The sequence below is a fragment of the Rattus norvegicus genome, chromosome 2, assembly GCF_036323735.1.
Source record: "Rattus norvegicus strain BN/NHsdMcwi chromosome 2, GRCr8, whole genome shotgun sequence".
In the NCBI taxonomy this organism is placed as follows: domain Eukaryota; kingdom Metazoa; phylum Chordata; class Mammalia; order Rodentia; family Muridae; genus Rattus; species Rattus norvegicus.
In genome coordinates, this window is record NC_086020.1 from 133203879 (window position 1) to 133225364 (window position 21486).

At 34.2% G+C, this 21486-nt stretch overlaps 2 protein-coding genes across 12 annotated transcripts in view; one reads left to right on the forward strand and one right to left on the reverse strand.

Annotated features, from left to right (window-relative positions):
• Positions 1-12082, reverse strand: part of Tgap1l8 (GTPase activating protein testicular GAP1 like 8) — a 62811-nt gene extending 50729 nt beyond the window's left edge. For 2 of the 8 annotated variants that reach the window (XM_039103650.2, XM_039103645.2), the window contains exons 1-6: positions 8266-11499; positions 7509-7565; positions 6243-6422; positions 4481-4630; positions 3186-3227; positions 2509-2590 (exon numbers count right to left, since the gene is read on the reverse strand). In XM_039103650.2, the coding sequence (XP_038959578.1) occupies positions 2509-2590; positions 3186-3227; positions 4481-4630; positions 6243-6385 (417 nt within the window). In that variant the 5' untranslated portion in view covers positions 6386-6422; positions 7509-7565; positions 8266-11499. Of the gene's footprint in view, positions 1-2508; positions 2591-3185; positions 3228-4480; positions 6034-6242; positions 6423-7508; positions 7566-8265; positions 11521-11772; positions 11925-11945 lie in introns of those variants that run through there. The other 6 variants (XM_039103646.2, XM_039103644.2, XM_039103647.2 and 3 more) reach the window with 6 other exon arrangements.
• Positions 1-21486, forward strand: part of Tgap1l12 (GTPase activating protein testicular GAP1 like 12) — a 697215-nt gene that overhangs the window by 319289 nt on the left and 356440 nt on the right. For all 4 annotated transcript variants that reach the window (XR_005500942.2, XM_063282873.1, XM_039103653.2 and 1 more), the window contains exons 15-17: positions 4461-4584; positions 6306-6445; positions 18201-18494. The gene's annotated coding sequence lies outside the window, so the exon portion shown is untranslated. The remainder of the gene's footprint in view (positions 1-4460; positions 4585-6305; positions 6446-18200; positions 18495-21486) is intronic.

The following is a 21486-nucleotide window of genomic DNA, read 5'->3' on the forward strand; positions in this document are numbered from 1 at the left end:
TAAAAAATAATGTTTTTAAAGCATGAAAATGAAAATGTAACTGGTAGTTTTATTACATATGTTAAATTATTTCTTAACTCATGATGAACCACAGAAATGTAAGGAACACTTAGGAGAGATAAATCTTCTAGTAGCTTACATGTTCCTTTTATGAGGGATAAAATGTTTTAATAATTGTTCAAAGGTACATAAGAAATATGTTTAATGTAAAAAATATTTAACTATACCATCAAGTAGAAATAAAAACTATAAATATCGAAAATTCATATTAATAAACTAAATGGAGCTAGTGAGTTGTTGCTATAACTAACAGAGTATGAATTTCAAAACAGATCACTTAAAGCCATGTAGGCATGGAGTAAAATGCTACTCCAACATGGCATAAGCATTGACTCATGAAGACTGTGCAGTTGTTATCTATACAATATAAAACCAATATGTCAACATTTTTAATATTGGTAATTATTGAACTTAAGAGAAGAAAAGAATATGAATTTAGGGAAGGTTTTGGGAAATCTAGGGATTATGTAGGTGATTTGGCAGTGGATTTCTACACTTCTGAGAAACTATCAAATAAAGATAATTCTAAAATCATCTTTGTTGATGTATTTTAAAATAAAAGCAGTGTCTGAGTGACATACGTTTAAGCTTAAGTGTATGTAAGGAAAAAAGTGAAATTAGGTGGAAATGTCCTAAAGTAAAAATAGCTAAAACATTTTCCAATTTATCTACAGAAAATCTTTACAGGTTTATCTTAAGTATAATGAAATACACTGATGATTCAAAGAATTTTAAAATATAAAAAAAAGCTAAACAATAAACAAAATCAAAGAAAACCAATAAGAAATGTATATATATATATACGTATATACAAGAAAATGTATATATATGAGGAAAATGTATATATATATATATATATGCATTATTTCTGAATATTCACTTGAAAACAAGGAGAAAAGAAAATAATGGAGGATATTAATGTAAGTTGGAAGAAAGTTTTGATGTTCTGATAATATCTCTTCAAAGACAACAAGGAAATAAACATATCATAAGCCGACTAAAAGGTAAAAATTACCTGTTACCAATCTTCTAAACTAAACAAAAGGTTTTCAATAATTATGGAAGGATAAAATGCTAAAGCACTAGAGTCATGGGAAACATCAGTAATAATGTTCATTTTTTTTCTTTTTTCTTTTTTTTTTATTAACTTGAGTATTTCTTATATACATTTCGAGTGTTATTCCCTTTCCCGGTTTCCGGGCAAACATCCCCCTCCCCCCTCCCCTTCCTTATGGGTATTCCCCTCCCAACCCTCCCCCCATTGCCGCCCTCCCCCCATAGACTAGTTCACTGGGGGTTCAGTCTTAGCAGGACCCAGGGCTTCCCCTTCCACTGGTGCTCTTACTAGGATATTCATTGCTACCTATGGGGTCAGAGTCCAGGGTCAGTCCATGTATAGTCTTTAGGTAGTGCCTTAGTCCCTGGAAGCTCTGGTTGCTTGGCATTTTTAAGGAATTGGATCTAAGTCACAATGGTATTGAAAGACATCTAGAAGACTGATTATGTACAATGCTGAGCATTTGCCACAGCTGAAGTCAAACTGCAGAGGCAGGAGAGTATTTCCCTAAGGGATGTTCTGCTCTTCTACTCTTCTCCGTCCTGAGGACACAAATGGTTCAGTCAATCTAGTGAGTGTTCTCCTGATTTATGTCACTGGCTTGAAGTTTCTTTTATATTATTTTTAATTACTGTTTTGTATGGCATAGACCTGCTATAAATAAGAAATTGCTTGGTGATCTATAATTTCTTCATTTTATACACCTTTGTACATCTAGTGCAGTATCAACAATGACATGTTAAAATATTGACCCTAGGTCCATTTTATACCAATTATCATTTATCAAAGACAGAAAGATGGTGATCCTCTAAACTACAGTCTATTCTGCATTACAGTAGGAAATTTCTTCAATGCTCTCTACATACTACATAACAGTTAGGTATGGAAAGAAACTAATTCTTTATGATAATCTCATATATTTAGAATTATTAGACACAAATATTTTAAAATGAATAAAGAATTGTAGAAACAACACACAAGTCTATATATAACCAATAAAGACTCAAAAGGGGTCAGTTTAATGGTAATAATAATACTTCACTTGGAAATATATGCTGTTGGAATTATCTGACTAAATTTTCAGTGATTTAACAAAAAGTACTTCCCCTTTTCATATCTCTACTAATTGGATCAGACTTGATTTATGTTGCTTTCTCCATAACACACATGAAAGACCTGTATCTGCATGGAACACAGATATACCTTTTCCATATAATAGTGCCTAAATTCTCTGTCTCTCTCTGTCTCCCTCTCTTTCCCTTTCTTCCTCTCTCCCCCTCTCCCTCTTCCAATCCATGCTCTTCTTAGGTCTGCATCTGCCATTACTTTACAAACTGTCCCTCTCCTTGTCATGAACTTGGAATAATAGTTTTGGTTTTGTATTCACATACAGTGTCAGAGCATGCAATGTCTTCGGTGAGTATCTGCATGGACAGATCTATTTTGTTCTGCTTCTTGACTTCACGAATGGATCTGCCAAATGCAATAAAGGCATACAACACAGCAAAATTAATTTATTAGTAGCTTATTTCAAGCTAATCCTTGTTAATATTTTTTCAGAATCATCTTAGCATTCAATACATGAAAATAAATAAAGCAATATATATTATTCGACTGGCAAATACTCAAAAATATTTCAGAGACAAGGACATGATCAGGGAATAACACATTGACCTAAGTAGTATAGTCAGTCCTCAAAATGATGTGTCTGAATCCAACAGAAGGGTATAAATCTGTTTGACCTCAAAGGAGGAAGCAGCAGAAGTTTGAATGTCTTGCTAGAGTGACATCTAATTAGTGGAATTTAAAATAAGAGTTGAGAGTAGTGTTTACTCCAATACAAAGAAGTAATAATAAATACAGAAATTCCTCAAAATTAAAAAAGCAATACAAATGATAATTTAAAGTATTATCCATTGAACACCAAATTAACAACTGATTTCATGACAGAGTATTATATGTGTGTGTGTGTGTGTGTGTGTGTGTGTGTGTGTGTGTGTATTAAACTAAAACACACACTACCATTCCTGTATCACAAAGGAATTAATATATGAACATAATAAAATACCTTTGTAAAAAGAAGTACCACCAAATAGTCTGTTCCATGGAACTGTAAAATTGGAAAAAAAAGAGTTGAGATAAATGGTAAGATTTTTAAGGTTATTATGCATAAAAATATCTTATCTCTGTGGCCATCAATTATAGTATAGATGTACTGGGTAGCCTCCACTGACTCCACTTCTAAATGTCCTAATTCTTTTCACTGGAAATACTGTCATGTGACACATTACCATCTCTCAATATAATACTTTTCATATTCGATAAGGGAGCATTCAAGAACAATCATTAGAGATTTTACCAGAGCAGAAGAAAATATTCAGGGAACAACAAAAGCTGATCTTGCTCAGGGTCTATGACAAATGTTTTTACAGGAAAAAGGAAAGTCATAAAGGCTAGAAAGCTTATAAAATGTGGGTTTGTGTTATACAAGTCAACTGTGTGATGATGCTAAGACTTTGGACAGAGGAATGGAAAGCATTCAAATTTGGGCTGTGCATGAATATTTCATGTGGAAAAGAAGTATCAATATGCCATGAGCACATGTAATCATGGAAGATAAGAATGCAAATCTGTACTCTATAAATTACATCTGATTCTGATGATTTTCTGACACTAGTCCTTCTTCATTGACTACAGACAAGAGTGATATTCTACTACACAGACATTCAAATATTTGGGTTTTGCATAAGTAATATTTTATAATACAATTGAATGCTAATCTTGAAGAAAATGTGGGAGTGTAGAAAGTATTGGTCAAATTTAAGTATACTACACAATATTATTGGAAAGTGATTCCTGTGTGCACTTTTATAACACATATAAAAGCAGATCATTTTGGGGAGAAGAATGTCTAGGATAGAGTAAGACTTTATACTCTTCACATTATTCTTAGAAGACAGTGCACCTGAGTTCTGCCCCATGAATTTTGTGGAGTCTTAGTGAACATCACAGATCAAAACCAGAGGAACCTAGCTACATGTATAAATATGTAGAGTGAAGAGTATAGAAAATCTAGGGACATCATAGAAGGGCAAAAGTTGAGTTGGTATGCTATATACAGATAGATTAAAATTGATTCTATTTTTGCAAACATTTTGGAATGATGAAAACTTTTTGTGAAAGAAGTTACTAGATATGCACTCTTCCGTGGTCACCAACAGCCATCAGGTTTATCATTTTTTAATTGGAGAATTTTAGAATGAGTATACTCTTACACCGGGAAGTAAATTACACACCATTAAGTTGGCCCACAATTTCTGAAGCTATCCTCCTGTGATCACAGGTCTGAACTCTAGGTCTTACCGAAAGGTTGCCACAGCATTTCCCATTGGCCAGTATAGGTAAATGGACCTGGAAGCAGAGCTGTTGTCTGTCCTGAATATGTCCACTTCATCACCAAGCCACAGGTGAGTCAATGGAATGACATGTTTTATCTTAAACTTTTTCCTTTTCCTAGAAAGAGAATCAAGTATCTATGTTAGTTTAATTGTATTGTAGTTGGAATTGTGGTAAGACCCAGTTCTTCCTGCCTCAGAGCAAAGAATACATCCATTTCTCTCTCCAATCACAGATGCATTTTTAGAAATTGAATGATTTCAGTATTTCTTACCTAGATTTAGTTAAGGAGTAACTATTTTAGTTTGTTTTTTCCCCATAATATACAAAGGAAATTAGTTAATGATTTTTTATTTTAATCAATTACATGTAACATTCTTTCCAGCATAAAAACAAAATATTGCTTCACTTAATAAAATTTCATGTCTGTTATCCATCTCCATGTACTAAAAATTTCACATTAGCTCATTCCAGTAGATCCTTTAGAAAAGTCACAAAGTACTTATCACACAAGTAACTAAAATGATGATACTTTATTCCAATAATTTAGCCAAATAATTAGAACTATGTCTTTCTATCAAACATTCCGATGTTATTATTAGTTTTTAACAAACAATAATCTTTGAAACCTAAATTTCCTTCTTTTGTGATTCTTTTTATAAGTAATTTGCTCCCTGAGAATTCTACATACAAATACAATGTGTTTAATAACTTTTTGTCACTTTCTCCTTTTCATTCTATTTACTGACAGATCTCCCCCCAACATTCATAAATTTTGTATTAGTTTAACCATGTACACAGTTTCATTTAATCACATCAGTTTTCTCAGGTGTCTGCAAAAATCACCAAGCAAGACCTAGTGGCAGCAGTTTCCTCTGGTTAGTGGAGGAGAGCAGCTTCTTCTCATCTCTTCATAGTAATTTAGAAGCTATGAGAGCAGGAGACTGACATGTGTGGCCCCTTATGTCCAGCCTTCTTGTTTCTATAATATTTCTGTAACCAAAGAAAAGATGGCTCTTCTTTTGATAAATGTAATATTTTATTTAGAGAAATGGGTCACTGCATAGTTCACAGGGATCTCATTATGAGTTGCAATACTAATAAGTTAGTTTTAAAATGCTAGAAATATGGGCATAGGCTAACATATCGCTGTCCATGGTAGCTTCCTTGATATACTTTTGCCAGATTTGAACAGCAGAATAATATCTTAAATTAATTCATTTTTAAGTGCGATAAAATATGGTGTCAAAACAAATTGGAAATAAGGTTGGTCCAATAAACATCAATTCTACTTGGCGAGGTATATGCCACAAAGGAAATTTGAGAATAAGAAAAATTCTCCCCTAGGACTATTGCACAGATTGTTTATCTAATTCCAAATGTACATCTCTGAAAACACAAATACAAGCAATATTATACTGACTGGGCAAGATATATTTAAGTACTTAGAAACTATACATATATATGTATACACATATCTAATATATATGTGTATCTTTTATTAGCTTCCATATAAAATAATATGTAAGAACAAGTAATAAAAAACACATAGCCATGATTTAAAACAGAACAAGGAGGTTATATGGAAAGACATGTATGAGGAAACGAAGGAGAATAGTAAAGTACTTATAATCTTAAAAAATAAAGGAAATTATAAATAGCTTTGTACATTAAGACCTTTCCACAGTGTGGACTCTTATAACAAGGAAGGTAAGACACATATACTTACTGTCTATTAGACACAATCAAAAGATTATTGAGCAAGATAAGATATCGTTTATTACTTTTCCAGCCTCTTTTAAGTATCACGGGGCCTTGGCAAACCACGTGTTGCTGTACTCCTCCCACCTCTTCTGACTCAATAGTTTCCATGTTGAAAAAAATGAATTCTCCTGATAAAGATCACCACCTAGAAGAACAAATAGTCAGTGGGTAAGTTATAAAACCGATATTCATACTGAGTTTCAAAGGGTGCACGGTGTTAAAATACAGACTCAATTATCCAAGCATGATTCGGCTGGGCTATAGACAACTTTAAAATGTAACAGAAAATATATCATGTATGAAGGAAACTATTTAAGCATATTGAAGAACTGGAATCTTTTCAGAAGTGGGACCGTTTCTAGAATGGTCAAGGGGAATAGTTTGAAGAAGTGTAGCTGGATGGATCTAGAGAAATGGTTCTCAAACAGTAAATGCTGCAAGACTTTAATGCACTTCCAAAAGTTGTGGTGATACTGTCCAATTAAATTATTTTGCTGCTATTTTAAAACCGATAATTTGAAATATTTTTGAATCCTAATGTAGATATATGTTATACCAGATATGAGATATGCTACTCTGAGAAAATGCCATAACTAAACCTTTGTAAGCTAACATAGTAGATGTGAAGGAAATAATCAGGTTATCTTGATGTTTTAGTTAGGCCTCTGGGAGGGTCTCAGAAATGCCAAGCTTGGTCCAGCTCAAGATACAGTATAGAAAAATTCCTTATGGTTACAAATAAATAAACAAATAAACAACAAAAAAGAACAACAACAACAAAAATAACAAAAATGAAAAAGAAAGCATTCATCAAAATTTGTGAAATTGGTCTTGTCTAGCAAAGGTAGACATTTATCTTGGCTGTGGCAAAAGGGATATGTGGCTCTCCATTAAGTTGTTCATATTAGGATATCAATACCCATTCTGACCTTCTTTATTCCTGAAGGGGGTAAACATTCCTGTTTTATAATTAACCCCTGCCAGGTTACTGTCTTTTTTCAAACATCTCCGTCCCTTTCTTCACTATACTAACTCCTAACATGTGCTAGAACACTCCACCTCTCTTCATCAGCGCTTTATCATGAAAAAGCTATCTCCATTTTTCTCTTCTGATAGTCTTCCTTCTCTTTTCCCAGACTTGGTCATATCAACCCTGTTCTTTCTCTATATTCTGAAACATTCAAGAGTAATCTGAACATTTTTTCTCTCTTATACATAAAAAAATTTGTACCTGTAATAATGCAGTGGCTTTCTGTTTTGTTGTTTTCTTTACTGGGCCCTGCTCATTCTGTTTGGATAAGTAAAATACATAATTATTTAAGTGACAACAGTTCAACCCACAACCTATGTTACATATTTCAAAGAATAGCCACAGAAATGTCATAGCTTTCACTTAGAAAGATACTTGACTCACATGAGTCAAACAGGGAACAGCCAATAGTTGCCATCATACAACATTAAGCATAATGTAAAGATATGTTTAAAAAATAGTACTACCTCAGTTTCATGATGAACAAAATTGAAAGTAAATGATCATGTCATGAAAGTTGTGCATATCAAATCTGACTTAATGTTAAATTCTGAGAATTAGATTCCAATGAACACTAGGTGTGTTGGAAACAATAACAATTTCCTGAAAACCAGAAAATTCTTAGACTGTAGATTAGATTTACCAGTTTCTTTTAAAAAAAATCTGCAGTCATAGTGGATAAAACAATTGGATTGAGTAAAATAATCCTCAGGCTTAACTTGTATGTTTTTTTTTCAGTTTATAGAAATCAATCTCCTGTGTAGCTCAAAATATACCTCTCTTCATGTGATAACCTTGTTTCTATAGAAGATTGGTTTTGAATATTGCTATAATGATTACCTTTACAAGAAACTACTCTGAGTTGAGGGTTATTTCACATGATCTGGAAGAATCAAGACAGAACACTTCCTGATACTATTAGTCTACCATGAGAATCAAATTAAATATAAAATTATACCTTTTTCGTAGAGCCTGCAGTGAAGAACTTATCAAAGAAAGTGAAATTTTCGTTCGCCTTCCTGCCTCTAAACACCGAACTGGTGCCTTCAGTGGCCAGTAAGCTACTGAAGTCGGAGGATTCTGTAGTTGTCAGGCTGAAGGACATTGTGATGTCAAGATTCTAAGGCTCATGCCATTGGGCAAGAGTGGCATGTGCAGTTTATTTTCTCTCCCTGTGGCTTTAAAACATTATTTTTGAACATAGGTGGAAGCACAATTGTTTGTAATGAATGACATTTTCACAACTATCAGTATACATGAAGATGTAGATATAGCTGTGTGATATAAATGAGATAGAAGACAGATACATAGATCGATAGATAGATAGATAGATAGATAGATAGATAGATAGATAGATAGATAGATAGATAGATAGATGAAGATATATGTATAATAAGAGGAATATTGGTGTAAATATTGTGAAATGCATATGCTACCACAAAGATTGTGAATTCTTATTTTTTCAGTCTGTCAAGGTTCCATGTGAAAAAGGTACTATGGAAACTTCATTAACACTGTAAAACTCAGAGCTGAATAGAAACAAACTCACAAGGAACTTTAACATAGAATGGGCTTTACTGACATAGACTCAGAAATCATCACACACCAAAGCCAGACAGCTTTGAGGACACCCAGTTATTATTATAAAGTAAACTTTATAGAGTAAAGCCTAGAGACAAAGAAATGTGATTGAAACAACCTGGGACATATTCTATAAATCTCAGAATTAATTGTGTAATTAGTGTACCAAGGAACTGTAACCATCCTTTTAAATAGTTAAAATTGTGATGATAGCAATAAATTATTCAATCTGCAAACTATATGGTTTAACTGGTATTTGTAATAATTCAGTACTTATTAAGAGCAAAATTCTATCAAATTAAATTTCTTTGTAAAGATTTGCTGCTACTTAATTCTGATTTTAAATGACTGATAATTTGAAGTATGTTACATAAGAGAATATCACAAAGAAATCTATGTATTTACATGCCACAAATTACCATTTATACATTACATAAATAAATGTGGGGAATATAGTTTTTAGTTAATTATTTAACTAGTTATTTCTCAAAGATTTTAGATGTCTAAATGCTAGACTCAATCTTCCATCTAGATATCTTTCCCTTTCCATACCTTCCTGTCTATTCTACAGCATGGAAACTCTCAAAACGTTCTAGAACATTATTCCTCATGAAGGCGAACTTTATTCTGGCCCAGCTACTTTCAATTTTTCTCATGATTTTCTCCCTTCTCTACTAGACAGACTCGGTCACATAAAGTTGTTTTTCTCTCTGCCCTGAGCTCTGTATATTTGTGCTCTCTCGTCAATTATCATAGCTTTCCTTCTATTAATATATTGACTACTCATTTGACAGTTTCTCTACTGTGTCTTACACACACTATTTGAATACTTAAATGTACATTTACTTAAGTGAATAAAATTTTAATTGAATCGTATGTTACTTCTTTCAAGAAATGTCGAGAGACACCATGTGTTTTAGTTAGAAAGCCCTTAGTCTCCCCAAGTATCAGAGTCAAAGAGAGACAGCAGCCAATTGCAGTCCTCATATGCACACAACAATAATGTAAAGTTATGGTAAAAAAAAATAGGAACAATTCAGTTCCATGTTTAACAAATATGGAAGCAAATGATGCATGGAGTGTTGTTCCTGTCTAATCATGATAATGTTAAATTTTGAGGAAAACAATATGCAGAAATCAAGGGAGTTCTTATATTTTAGGTTGCAGTCTGAGCTGTTACAAAAAAATCCTTGTAATCATGGTGCACAAAAAACTGGATTGAGCATAAAAAATTCTCACTTCTAACCTGGACAGATATTTTTGAATGTTTACAGAAACCTTTTTCCTGTTTAGGTCAACTCATTCTTCTCCCAACATGATAACTCTCTTTCTGTAAGGAATTGTTAGGGAATATTCCTAACATAAATAGCTTCTCAAGACACGAGTGAATTGAGAGTTACTTCACATGATCTGAACAAATCAAGACAGACCACTTCCTAATACTATTTATTAGTCAATCATGAGAATCAAATTTGTTATCGAAATTAACTTTACAATGAGATGTGGAATGGAGAATGTTCAATGGATGTGAATTTTTCTTTTCATTTCAGACACTGAATAACAAACTACTTACAGCACTTAGTAGACCAAGTACTGAAGTCTGAGGACTCTGTACCAGTCAGGCTGACAGTATTTTATGATATAAGAGTAGAGATCTCATGGTCTATCTGACAATGTGACACATGCATATCATCTCCTTCTACCCTTTGGATATATATATATACACATATCCTAACTCTGAGGCCTACAATAAAGGATACACGCTTATGAGTATACCGTAAAATTTTTATAGTAAACCCTAGAGACATAAAACATGCAGAATGAAACAACCTGGTATTTAATCTGTACTCCTCATAATTAACATAGTATGCATTTTATACATTATATTCATAGAAAGATAATGTAAACTTAGAAGGCTTATGGTTTAAAGTGAAGGAATTTGACTGAAAGTAATAAATTATGCCTTTTGCAAACTGTATTTTCACTGATATGTGTAATTACACAGAAGTAATTAAGATAGCACAACTCTATCAATCAAAAACGTTTTTCATGGACATTGTGTGCTGTATAACTCTGATTTTGCATAAATACATTACAGTGTTGTAAAGTAAAGCAATGCAGAAGAAAATTCTAGAATTTCCTCCTCTTTATGGAGGCAGTGTTTTTCTTCTGGCATTACCATTTTTCCACTCTGATATTCTCTATTCTGTACCCAACAGTCTTGGTCATACCAAGTCTGTTTCTTTTTCTCTCTGAACACTTCCAGATGTCTCTGAACATTTTTTTCTCCAAATAACATTCTTTCTGATAATAATGGAGTAAATTCTCTTTTTAAATTTTTTTTACTGTTCCTTCCCTACTCATATGATTTGAATATTTCATGTATATATTTGGTATGTGAATATCACTATGCCCAAAGCATGTTTTATCTTTCAAGAAATATGTACAAAGACACCAGCATATACATAGAAATACTTTAAGATTCCTAACCATCAAAAAAAATCAAAAAGAAACATCCATCAATGTTAGTCATCACACACATTAAAAATAATATAAAAATAGTTTTCAAAATAGTACCAATGTAGTTTCATGGTAAGGAATATTAGAAGTAAATAATCATGTTTGGAACTTTATTCTTTTCTAATCAAAATTGATATAAATTATTGAGTGATGTTTTAAAGAATACAATGTATATATTGGAAATAATAACAATTTGCTGAAAATCAGAGATTTCATAGATTTTAGGTTGAAGTCTTACAAGATTACAATAAAATTCTGTGGTTATAGTAGGTAAAGCAATTAGATAGTCCAGAATATAATCTTCTCTCATTACTTAGTTATAGAAGAATTCCAGAAAACATTCCCTTGGAAGCTCAATGCATACCTTTCCTCACATGATTACTTTGATTTTTTAGAAGATTGGTACTGAAAACTGTTCCATGAGTAACTCTTCATGACCCCACTGTTGAGTTAAAATTACTTCACATGATCTGGAGGAATCAAGACAAAACATGTCCTCATTTCATTTGAGAATCAAATCAGTTATTGAAAACATACCTTTACAGTGGAGCCTGGAGTGGAGAATGCAGTAATCGTTGTACTATTACCTCTATATTTCCCTTGACTAAAAACCAAACTGATTATTGCAGTTGGTAGATCAACCACTGATATCTGAGGGTTCTGTAGTAACCACGGTGACAGGCCACTGTGATGTCAATGCTTATGTTATATCTGACAAAGTGACACATATACTTCATTACCTTCTACTTTTGGCTTAAAAAATTACTTTTAACAATTGTGAACCACAATTTTTTGTAATGAATAACAGATTTTTCTAACCATATAACAGGTAAATAGATCAATAGATAGATATAAATAATATAGATATAGATATAGATATGGTAGGTATTATACATAGTAGAGGTATAGATAGATGATAGGTACATGCATACCTATATACATACATTCATGGATAGATAGATATTGCTTAAAATCAATAGAAATATATTTATGTAAACTACTATACCCCACAATTTAGAAATACAAGACTATTTTCTTTTGCTTACTGTTTTGTAATGAGAAATAGCCCATAATCTCCTCCATTCATCCTTTCTTCATGACAGTCTGACTTTGTCACATCACAGCAAAAGGCCCCGTGGCTTACGTACTAAAACTTTCAGTGGAGGATTAATATCTTCAAAAGACAGCACTTCCAATGACAGACGATATTGCTTGTAGACCTAGTCTCTTAAAAGTGACACTACCTACCATTACTGACGTACTTGGAGCTACACTTACAGCAGATAAGCTCATAATGTCCAATCATATACAACCAAAACAGGAGGAACAAAAGTATTAATAAGAGGAGATATGGAGGCAAAGTTTGAAGCAGAGTCTGAAGGAATGGCCATTCAGACCCTGCCCTACCTGGGAATCCAGTCCATACACACACACACACACACACACAAACACACACACACACACACACACACACACACACACACACACACACACACACATACAGGTGTGAAATCCAGACAGTATTGCTGATGTCTAGAAGTACAGGCTGACAGGAGCCTGATATAATTGTCTCCTGAGAGGCAATGACCTAACATGACAAATTGACAAATACAGCCAACCATGGAACCAAGAAAGGGGTCCCCATAGAAGCAGTTATAGAAAAGATTAAAGGAGCAGAAGGAGTTTGCAACCCATAAGAATAACAGTACCAACCAACCACAGCTCCCAGAGCTTAACCACTACCCACAGTGTACACTTGGGTAGAGCCATGGCTCCAGCTGCATATGTAGAAAAGGATTGCCTTGTTAGGCACCACAGGGAGGAGAAACCCTTGGTCCTGCCAAGGGTGGACTCCCAGTGTAGAGGAATGTCAATTCAGGGAGGTGGGAAGGTGTGGTGGTTGGTTGGGGAAAGGGGATAACATTGGAAATGTAAATAAAAAATATCTAATAAAAATATAAATGGAAATAATGAAAATGGCCCCACTCGATTTTCTGTGTTAAATGGATAAAATGATGGTATGCTTTTCCTTATGCTTATCAGATGACTGTGTATCAGGTCAAGTGATTTAGTTTTCAAAAGTACTAAATATGAGTTAGGAAAATTCAGCTTACAACTCTGAAACAGAATAAACTGAATGTGATGTTACAAAAATCTGAGACTATGGGATTTGTAATAAATTTCTTTAAAGTTTATTTCAGGAGTAATTTCAGGTTGACTCACTGAGTACAGGTCTCTTGTCAATTCCTAGCAACTATATGAAGAAAGTAACTGTCTCCCATGAGTTGTGCTGTGACCTCCACATGTACTGTGTGCACAGGCATGCTTCCATAATCACTTTCCAAATAAATTCATAGAATAAAATATAGTAAAATATAGTTTTCAGTATTTCAACTTTTCAAATTACTTCAAAATTTGACATTAGATAATTTACAAAAAAAATAACACAATGCAAAAATTGACACAAGAGAAGGCAGAGCAAAAGGGAAGGACTGGGGTATAAATATCGTTATCATAAATCATAAGTTCAAAGTACTATGCAAAGTAAACAGCTTAGTTCCTCAGTATAGAAAACAATATTAATGGTAGAAAATTCAATGCCTAGAGAAAAATGTATGAGTTAATAACAGTGATTTGGGGCTTTCAATTAGTGAGGAAATCTGCCTATGTTACAGTGTGGTCTAGCATTTTTGAAATTATTGAAAAATATGAATATTAAGGTTGTCTATAATTTTCCATCCTTTGTTGTTTTCAAATATTAATGCCAAATTAGCATTTTATGATGAGGTCTAAGAATAACAATGTATAATTAACAGTTACATTGGTTAAAATATATTGGTTTTTGAATATTTTCAATTTATTTTTGGCCATTCTCAAAATTGCCAATATTTAACTTGACCATTTGTTATTTTGAGCTAAACCTTTCATTCAATACTCAGGTATACATTTTTCTTTGGATAAATTACTTAAAGCTCTTTATTCTGAACTTCATTTTTTTATTTTTTTCCATATTGTCTTTTGAAACAAAAGATTTTAATTTTAATGGTGTCTAATTTTATAAGTTTTGTTATTACTTATTTTCGTATAGTATTTAAGAAGTAGTGTTTATGAAAAATCAGCAAGATTGAACATCTATCTAGGTAAACATCATCTCTTAGTATTTTATTATGTTAGCATTTAAGGTTCAGGATATAATAATTCTATGGATGGACTTGAGAATATCATCCTGAGTGTGGCAACCCAGTCCCAAAAGAACATACACCTCTTTTTTTTTATTAACTTGAGTATTTCTTATTTACATTTCGAGTGTTATTACCTTTCCCGGTTTCCGGGCAAACATCCCCCTAATCCCTCCCCCTCCCCTTCTTTATGGGTGTTCCCCTCCCCATCCTCCCCCCATTGCCGCCCTCCCCCCAACAATCTAGTTCACTGGGGGTTCAGCTTAGCATACACCTCTTGAAAGTGGATATTAGCCATAAAATACAGGCTACCCATGCTACACTCCATATACCCAAAGTGCTGGACTGGAAGGAAAGCAAAAGCATGCATGCTTGAGCCTGGCTTGAAACGGAGAATGGAATGGCAGGGGAAGGCAGACGGTGGGAGAGAGCTGGGTTGGAGCAAGAAACAGGAGAGGAGTATGGAATTCTGGTTGGCTATTGGGAGTGGCATGGGGATGCTTGAACACCCAAGAAGTAAAGAAAAACTGCAACAAAGGTGGCGATGTGAAGTCACCCACTATTGATGTGTGGGGCTTGATATGCACTTGAGATTTAGTGATGTTTCTTGGATAAATGTAGCTATCTTGTGTATTTGCTGCATAGATGTTCAGAATTACTTTTGATAGATTTTCCCTTTGACGAGTATGAAGGAAACTGCGTCTTTTGGTTAACTTTACTTGAAGGTTTCTTTTATTAGATGTTAGAATGGCTACTGTAATTTACTTCTTCAGTCCATTATCTTAGAAATCTAGTGTTTTCTGCATGACTGGATTTGTGGATAGATATTTTTTAATTTGAGATTTGTCTTGAAAATCTTGTTTTTTCCATCTGTGGTAGTTGAGAGTTTTCCTAGGCATAGTAGTCTAGGTTAATGTCTGTGGTGTTTAGAGCTTGCAAAATGTCTGTCTAGACCCATGCAGTTTTTAGAGTTTCTGTAGAGACTTCACTTGTAAGTCTGATAGGTCTGCCTTTATATGTTATATGGTCTTTTCCTTTACCACTTTTAATATTCTTTCTTTGTTATCTTTTATTTTTAACTGATAGCCTTTGAAGTTCATTTCTATTGACAGTACCTCAGTGCTTTTTACTCCTTGTTTCACTTCAATGGCTTCATTACTGAAGAGAGAAAAATTAATTTCTATTCATGTATTACTTCAAATAATTGTTATATTATGAAAATATAACCTTGTCCAAAATAAGAAAGGAAGTCTTCCATACAATAACTTGTTACTAAACTGACACTAGAAAATCAAACCAATGATATTCAGTGTAAAGTGATCCAATAGATCAGAATACTTAAAAAAATTCTTTCAATTTGTATATCTATCTTCATATAGTAAATATAACACCAAAAAACTGAATAAAGAACACTTATATATAAAACACATATGTTCTCAGATCCCATTCTTGATATTGTGAGATAGTCAGTAATTTCACTCAAAAGACGTTACCTGTCTTGATTATATGTACGTTCTTTTTAAGAACTTGATCAATGAATCCAAATATCTTATATATTTATAATTACACTTCATAGTCTTACAATTACATTTGAAAACAGCACAGTTGTTTACATTGCAAAGCAAAAGAGAAATTAATATTAAAATTTTTGTGTTTAACATATTTACTATCAAAACTCCTTCTCTTGCTATCAGCATATTTATATTGAAAAATAAATACATACCAATTTTTAGTAAATATAATTATACAGTAAAACAATGAGGTATTAGAATGCTAAAGAACTTTTTTACAGTATAGAATACATAGAAATTATGTGAATTAATTTATAACACAATTAAGACACCTGTTAAAATATTTAATGATTTAAATTGAATACACATATAAATGAAAACTATACAGATATGAAAATATAATCAATTACACAAAACAGGTACACGATTTTTGTGTATTTGAAGTACATGTACAGGTATCAACAATTTGTCCGATATAAATATCCAGTTGAGAGCTTACAAAGATTTCTATAAATACTAAAGTAGACATTCCTTAGTTTTATTTTGTTCTATAAACTTTAATTTAATGTAAATTATAATAATCATAAGACATACTCAAATACTATGTCTCAAACACAGGTTTTAAGTATCTGTTTTCTTTTTTTTATTTTGATCATAGGTTTACTGCATCAAGTAAGATACACAAATTGAAAGAATTTTTAAAATTATGACAAAACTTTAACTTTAATGCATTTTAAGATAATTTGTTTGCTTTTCTCCATGCCAAGGAATCCAAGTCAAAGAATTCCTCGGATTTGCAGTAACTGTGCCCATGACTCTTTCTCCGAGGCATGGCCTTCTCCAGGGCTGGGAGCTCCCAGCTCTTCACCCATTCGGCCCATACTAAAATGCAAGAAGGAATTCATACCTCAACTCTGTCAAACATTTCCAACTGACAGTTCTACTTAGTCATGATGCTCCTTTTTCTGGTGTGTATGCTCATACTTCACATAGGATGTAAAGTGTGTGAGAGAGAAAAGATGCCAGAAGTGAGGTTTTCATGTGGCATTTAATTTCCAAGGCCTTAAAAAATCCATTATATGTAGCAGATACCCAGAGAGAAACTCTCTGTACACTAGTGAGGAAAACAAATATAAACTATAGTACACTGAGTTTTTCAAAACTTTTTATACATAGTAAGTTTTAATAGAAAGTGACTTCTCATTGAAAAATGTAAAAATGTGGAAGCAATCCTTCCCAAGCATTTTAGAAACCCCAGCTGAGAGTGGTTTGTAAAACTAGAGTAGCTCTGCTGAAAGCTTTCTCCACAGTGCTCAGAAGTGAGATCCAGGACACTTATGACAAAGCTGTATAGGTGCTCAACTGAGGAGACTAAAACATTAGTGGGGAGCATTGATTTATCTAGTAAGCCCATTCTTCACTGCAAACCAGACACACTGAGCTTCCTGTGATATTCCAAACATATTGTAATTTATAGATCTATCTACTCTCTTCCCTTGCCTGAAATTCTGTTCTAATCTATCGATTACAGTTTACTTCCTTTCATTTTACTCATAGTTCTGCTTCACAAATAGTTGTCAACTCTTTTCTCTGTATAATAGCTTGAACTGCATCACTATCCATTCCTATGTGAATGAGAACTCTTTAAAATGAAGCGGTTCCTTCACAGACTAACTGATTAGAATTTCACGACAGGGGAGAGTGCAATGTTGCATGCCAGAGCCCAATTAACTTACCTTGGGGTAAGTTCTGGTTCTCCTAAATAGCCATTCCTTGCTAACAATGTTTGCTAACTAACACCCTGTGATTAACAGATAGAAAGCTTTTGTGAATTTACTAACTTAGCAGACCACTAACTTTTATGAAATCAAAACCTAAGAATGTCATCAGATGAGTTTACACCTTATAAAATTCCTCCTGCCATCTTCATATAGCTTAATATGTACACACTGACATATATTTTAGGACACTATTTGTACAGTAAAGGTTTGAAACTACTTCTGTACTGAAACATGGAATTCAGAGTAAATGAAATCTGCGTTCCTGGCTTATGGTACCTCAAAAATGATAAAACAAATTAGCTGTATTTTTTTGCCTTTAAGATGAGAGAAGAGACCGCCGGAACCTGAAAGAAACAGACCGGATAAACAGTTCTCTGCACCCAAATCCCGTGGGAGGGAGAGCTAAACCTTCAGAGAGGCAGACAAGCCTGGGAAACCAGAAGAGACTGCTCCCTGCACACACATCTCGGACGCCAGAGGAAAAAGCCAAAGACCATCTGGAACCCTGGTGCACTGAAGCTCCCGGAAGGGGCGGCACAAGTCTTCCTGGTTGCTGCCGCTGCAGAGAGCCCGTGGGCAGCACCCCACGAGCGAACTTGAGCCTCGGGACCACAGGTAAGACCAAATTTTCTGCTGCAAGAAAGCTGCCTGGTGAACTCAAGACACAGGCCCACAGGAACAGCTGAAGACCTGTAGAGAGGAAAAACTACACGCCCAAAAGCAGAACACTCTGTCCCCATAACTGACTGAAAGAGAGGAAAACAGGTCTACAGCACTCCTGACACACAGGCTTATAGGACAGTCTAGCCACTGTCAGAAATAGCAGAATAAAGTTACACTAGAGATAATCTGATGGCGAGAGGCAAGCGCAGGAACCCAAGCAACAGAAACCAAGACTACATGGCACCATCGGAGGCCAATTCTCCCATCAAAAACATGGAATATCCAAACACACCAGAAAAGCAAGATCTATTTTCAAAATCATATTTGATCATGATGCTGGAGGACTTCAAGAAAGACATGAAGAACTCCCTTAGAGAAGAAGTAGAAGCCTACAGAGAGGAATCGCAAAAACGCCTGAAAGAATCGCAAAAATTCCTGAAAGAATTCCAGGAAAACATAAATAAACAAGTAGAAGCCCATAGAGAGGAGACACAAAAATCCCTGAAAGAATTCCAGGAAAACATAAATAAACAAGTAGAAGCCCATAGAGAGGAGACACAAAAATCCCTGAAAGAATTCCAGGAAAACACAATCAAACAGTTGAAGGAATTAAAAATGGAAATAGAAGCAATCAAGAAAGAACACATGGAAACAACCCTGGATATAGAAAACCAAAAGAACAGACAAGGAGCTGTAGAAACAAGCTTCACCAACAGAATACAAGAAATGGAAGAGAGAATCTCAGGAGCAGAAGATTCCATAGAAATCATTGACACAACTGTCAAAGATAATGTAAAGCAGAAAAAGCTACTGGTCCAAAACATACAGGAAATCCAAGACTCAATGAGAAGATCAAACCTAAGGATAATAGGTATAGAAGAGAGTGAAGACTCCCAGCTCAAAGGACCAGTAAATATCTTCAACAAAATCATAGAAGAAAACTTCCCTAACCTAAAAAAAGAGATACCCATAGACATACAAGAAGCCTACAGAACTCCAAATAGATTGGACCAGAAAAGAAACACCTCCTGTCACATAATTGTCAAAACACCAAACGCACAAAATAAAGAAAGAATATTAAAAGCAGTAAGGGAAAAAGGTCAAGTAACATATAAAGGGAGACCTATCAGAATCACACCAGACTTCTCGCCAGAAACTATAAAGGCCAGAAGATCCTGGACTGATGTCATACAGACCCTAAGAGAACAGAAATGCCAGCCCAGGTTACTGTATCCAGCAAAACTCTCAATTAACATAGATGGAGAAACCAAGATATTCCATGACAAAACCAAATTTACACAATATCTTTCTACAAATCCAGCACTACAAAGGATAATAAATGGTAAAGCCCAACATAAGGAGGCAAGCTATACCCTACAAAAAGCAAGAAACTAATCGTCTTGGCAACAAAACAAAGAGAATGAAAGCACACAAACATAACCTCACATCCAAATATGAAAATAAAGGGAAGCAATAATCACTATTCCTTAATATCTCTCAATATCAATGGCCTCAACTCCCCAATAAAAAGACATAGATTAACAAACTGGATACGCAACGAGGACCCTGCATTCTGCTGCCTACAGGAAACACACCTCAGAGACAAAGATAGACACTACCTCAGAGTGAAAGGCTGGAAAACAACTTTCCAAGCAAATGGTCAGAAGAAGCAAGCTGGAGTAGCCATTCTAATATCAAATAAAATCAATTTCCAACTAAAAGTCATCAAAAAAGATAAGGAAGGACACTTCATATTCATGAAAGGAAAAATCCACCAAGATGAACTCTCAATCCTAAATATCTATGCCCCAAATACAAGGGCACCTACATACGTAAAAGAAACCTTACTAAAGCTCAAAACACACATTGCACCTCACACAATAATAGTGGGAGATTTCAACACGCCACTCTCATCAATGGACAGATCATGGAAACAGAAATTAAAAAGTGATGTCGACAGACTAAGAGAAGTCATGAGCCAAATGGACTTAACGGATATTTATAGAACATTCTATCCTAAAGCAAAAGGATATACCTTCTTCTCAGCTCCTCATGGTACTTTCTCCAAAATTGACCATATAATTGGTCAAAAAACGGGCCTCAACAGGTACAGAAAGATAGAAATAATCCCATGCGTGCTATCGGACCACCACGGCCTAAAACTGATCTTCAATAACAATAAGGGAAGAATGCCCACATATACGTGGAAATTGAACAATGCTCTACTCAATGATAACCTGGTCAAGGAAGAAATAAAGAAAGAAATTAAAAACTTTTTAGAATTTAATGAAAATGAAGATACAACATACCCAAACTTATGGGACACAATGAAAGCTGTGCTAAGAGGAAAACTCATAGCGCTGAGTGCCTGCAGAAAGAAACAGGAAAGAGCATATGTCAGCAGCTTGACAGCACACCTAAAAGCTCTAGAACAAAAAGAAGCAAATACACCCAGGAGGAGTAGAAGGCAGGAAATAATCAAACTCAGAGCTGAAATCAACCAAGTAGAAACAAAAAGGACCATAGAAAGAATCAACAGAACCAAAAGTTGGTTCTTTGAGAAAATCAACAAGATAGATAAACCCTTAGCCAGACTAACGAGAGGACACAGAGAGTGCGTCCAAATTAACAAAATCAGAAATGAAAAGGGAGACATAACTACAGATTCAGAGGAAATTCAAAAAATCATAAGATCTTACTATAAAAACCTATATTCAACAAAATTTGAAAATCTTCAGGAAATGGACAATTTCCTAGACAGATACCAGGTATCGAAGTTAAATCAGGAACAGATAAACCAGTTAAACAACCCCATAACTCCTAAGGAAATAGAAGCAGTCATTAAAGGTCTCCCAACCAAAAAGAGCCCAGGTCCAGACGGGTTTAGTGCAGAATTCTATCAAACCTTCATAGAAGACCTCATACCAATATTATCCAAACTATT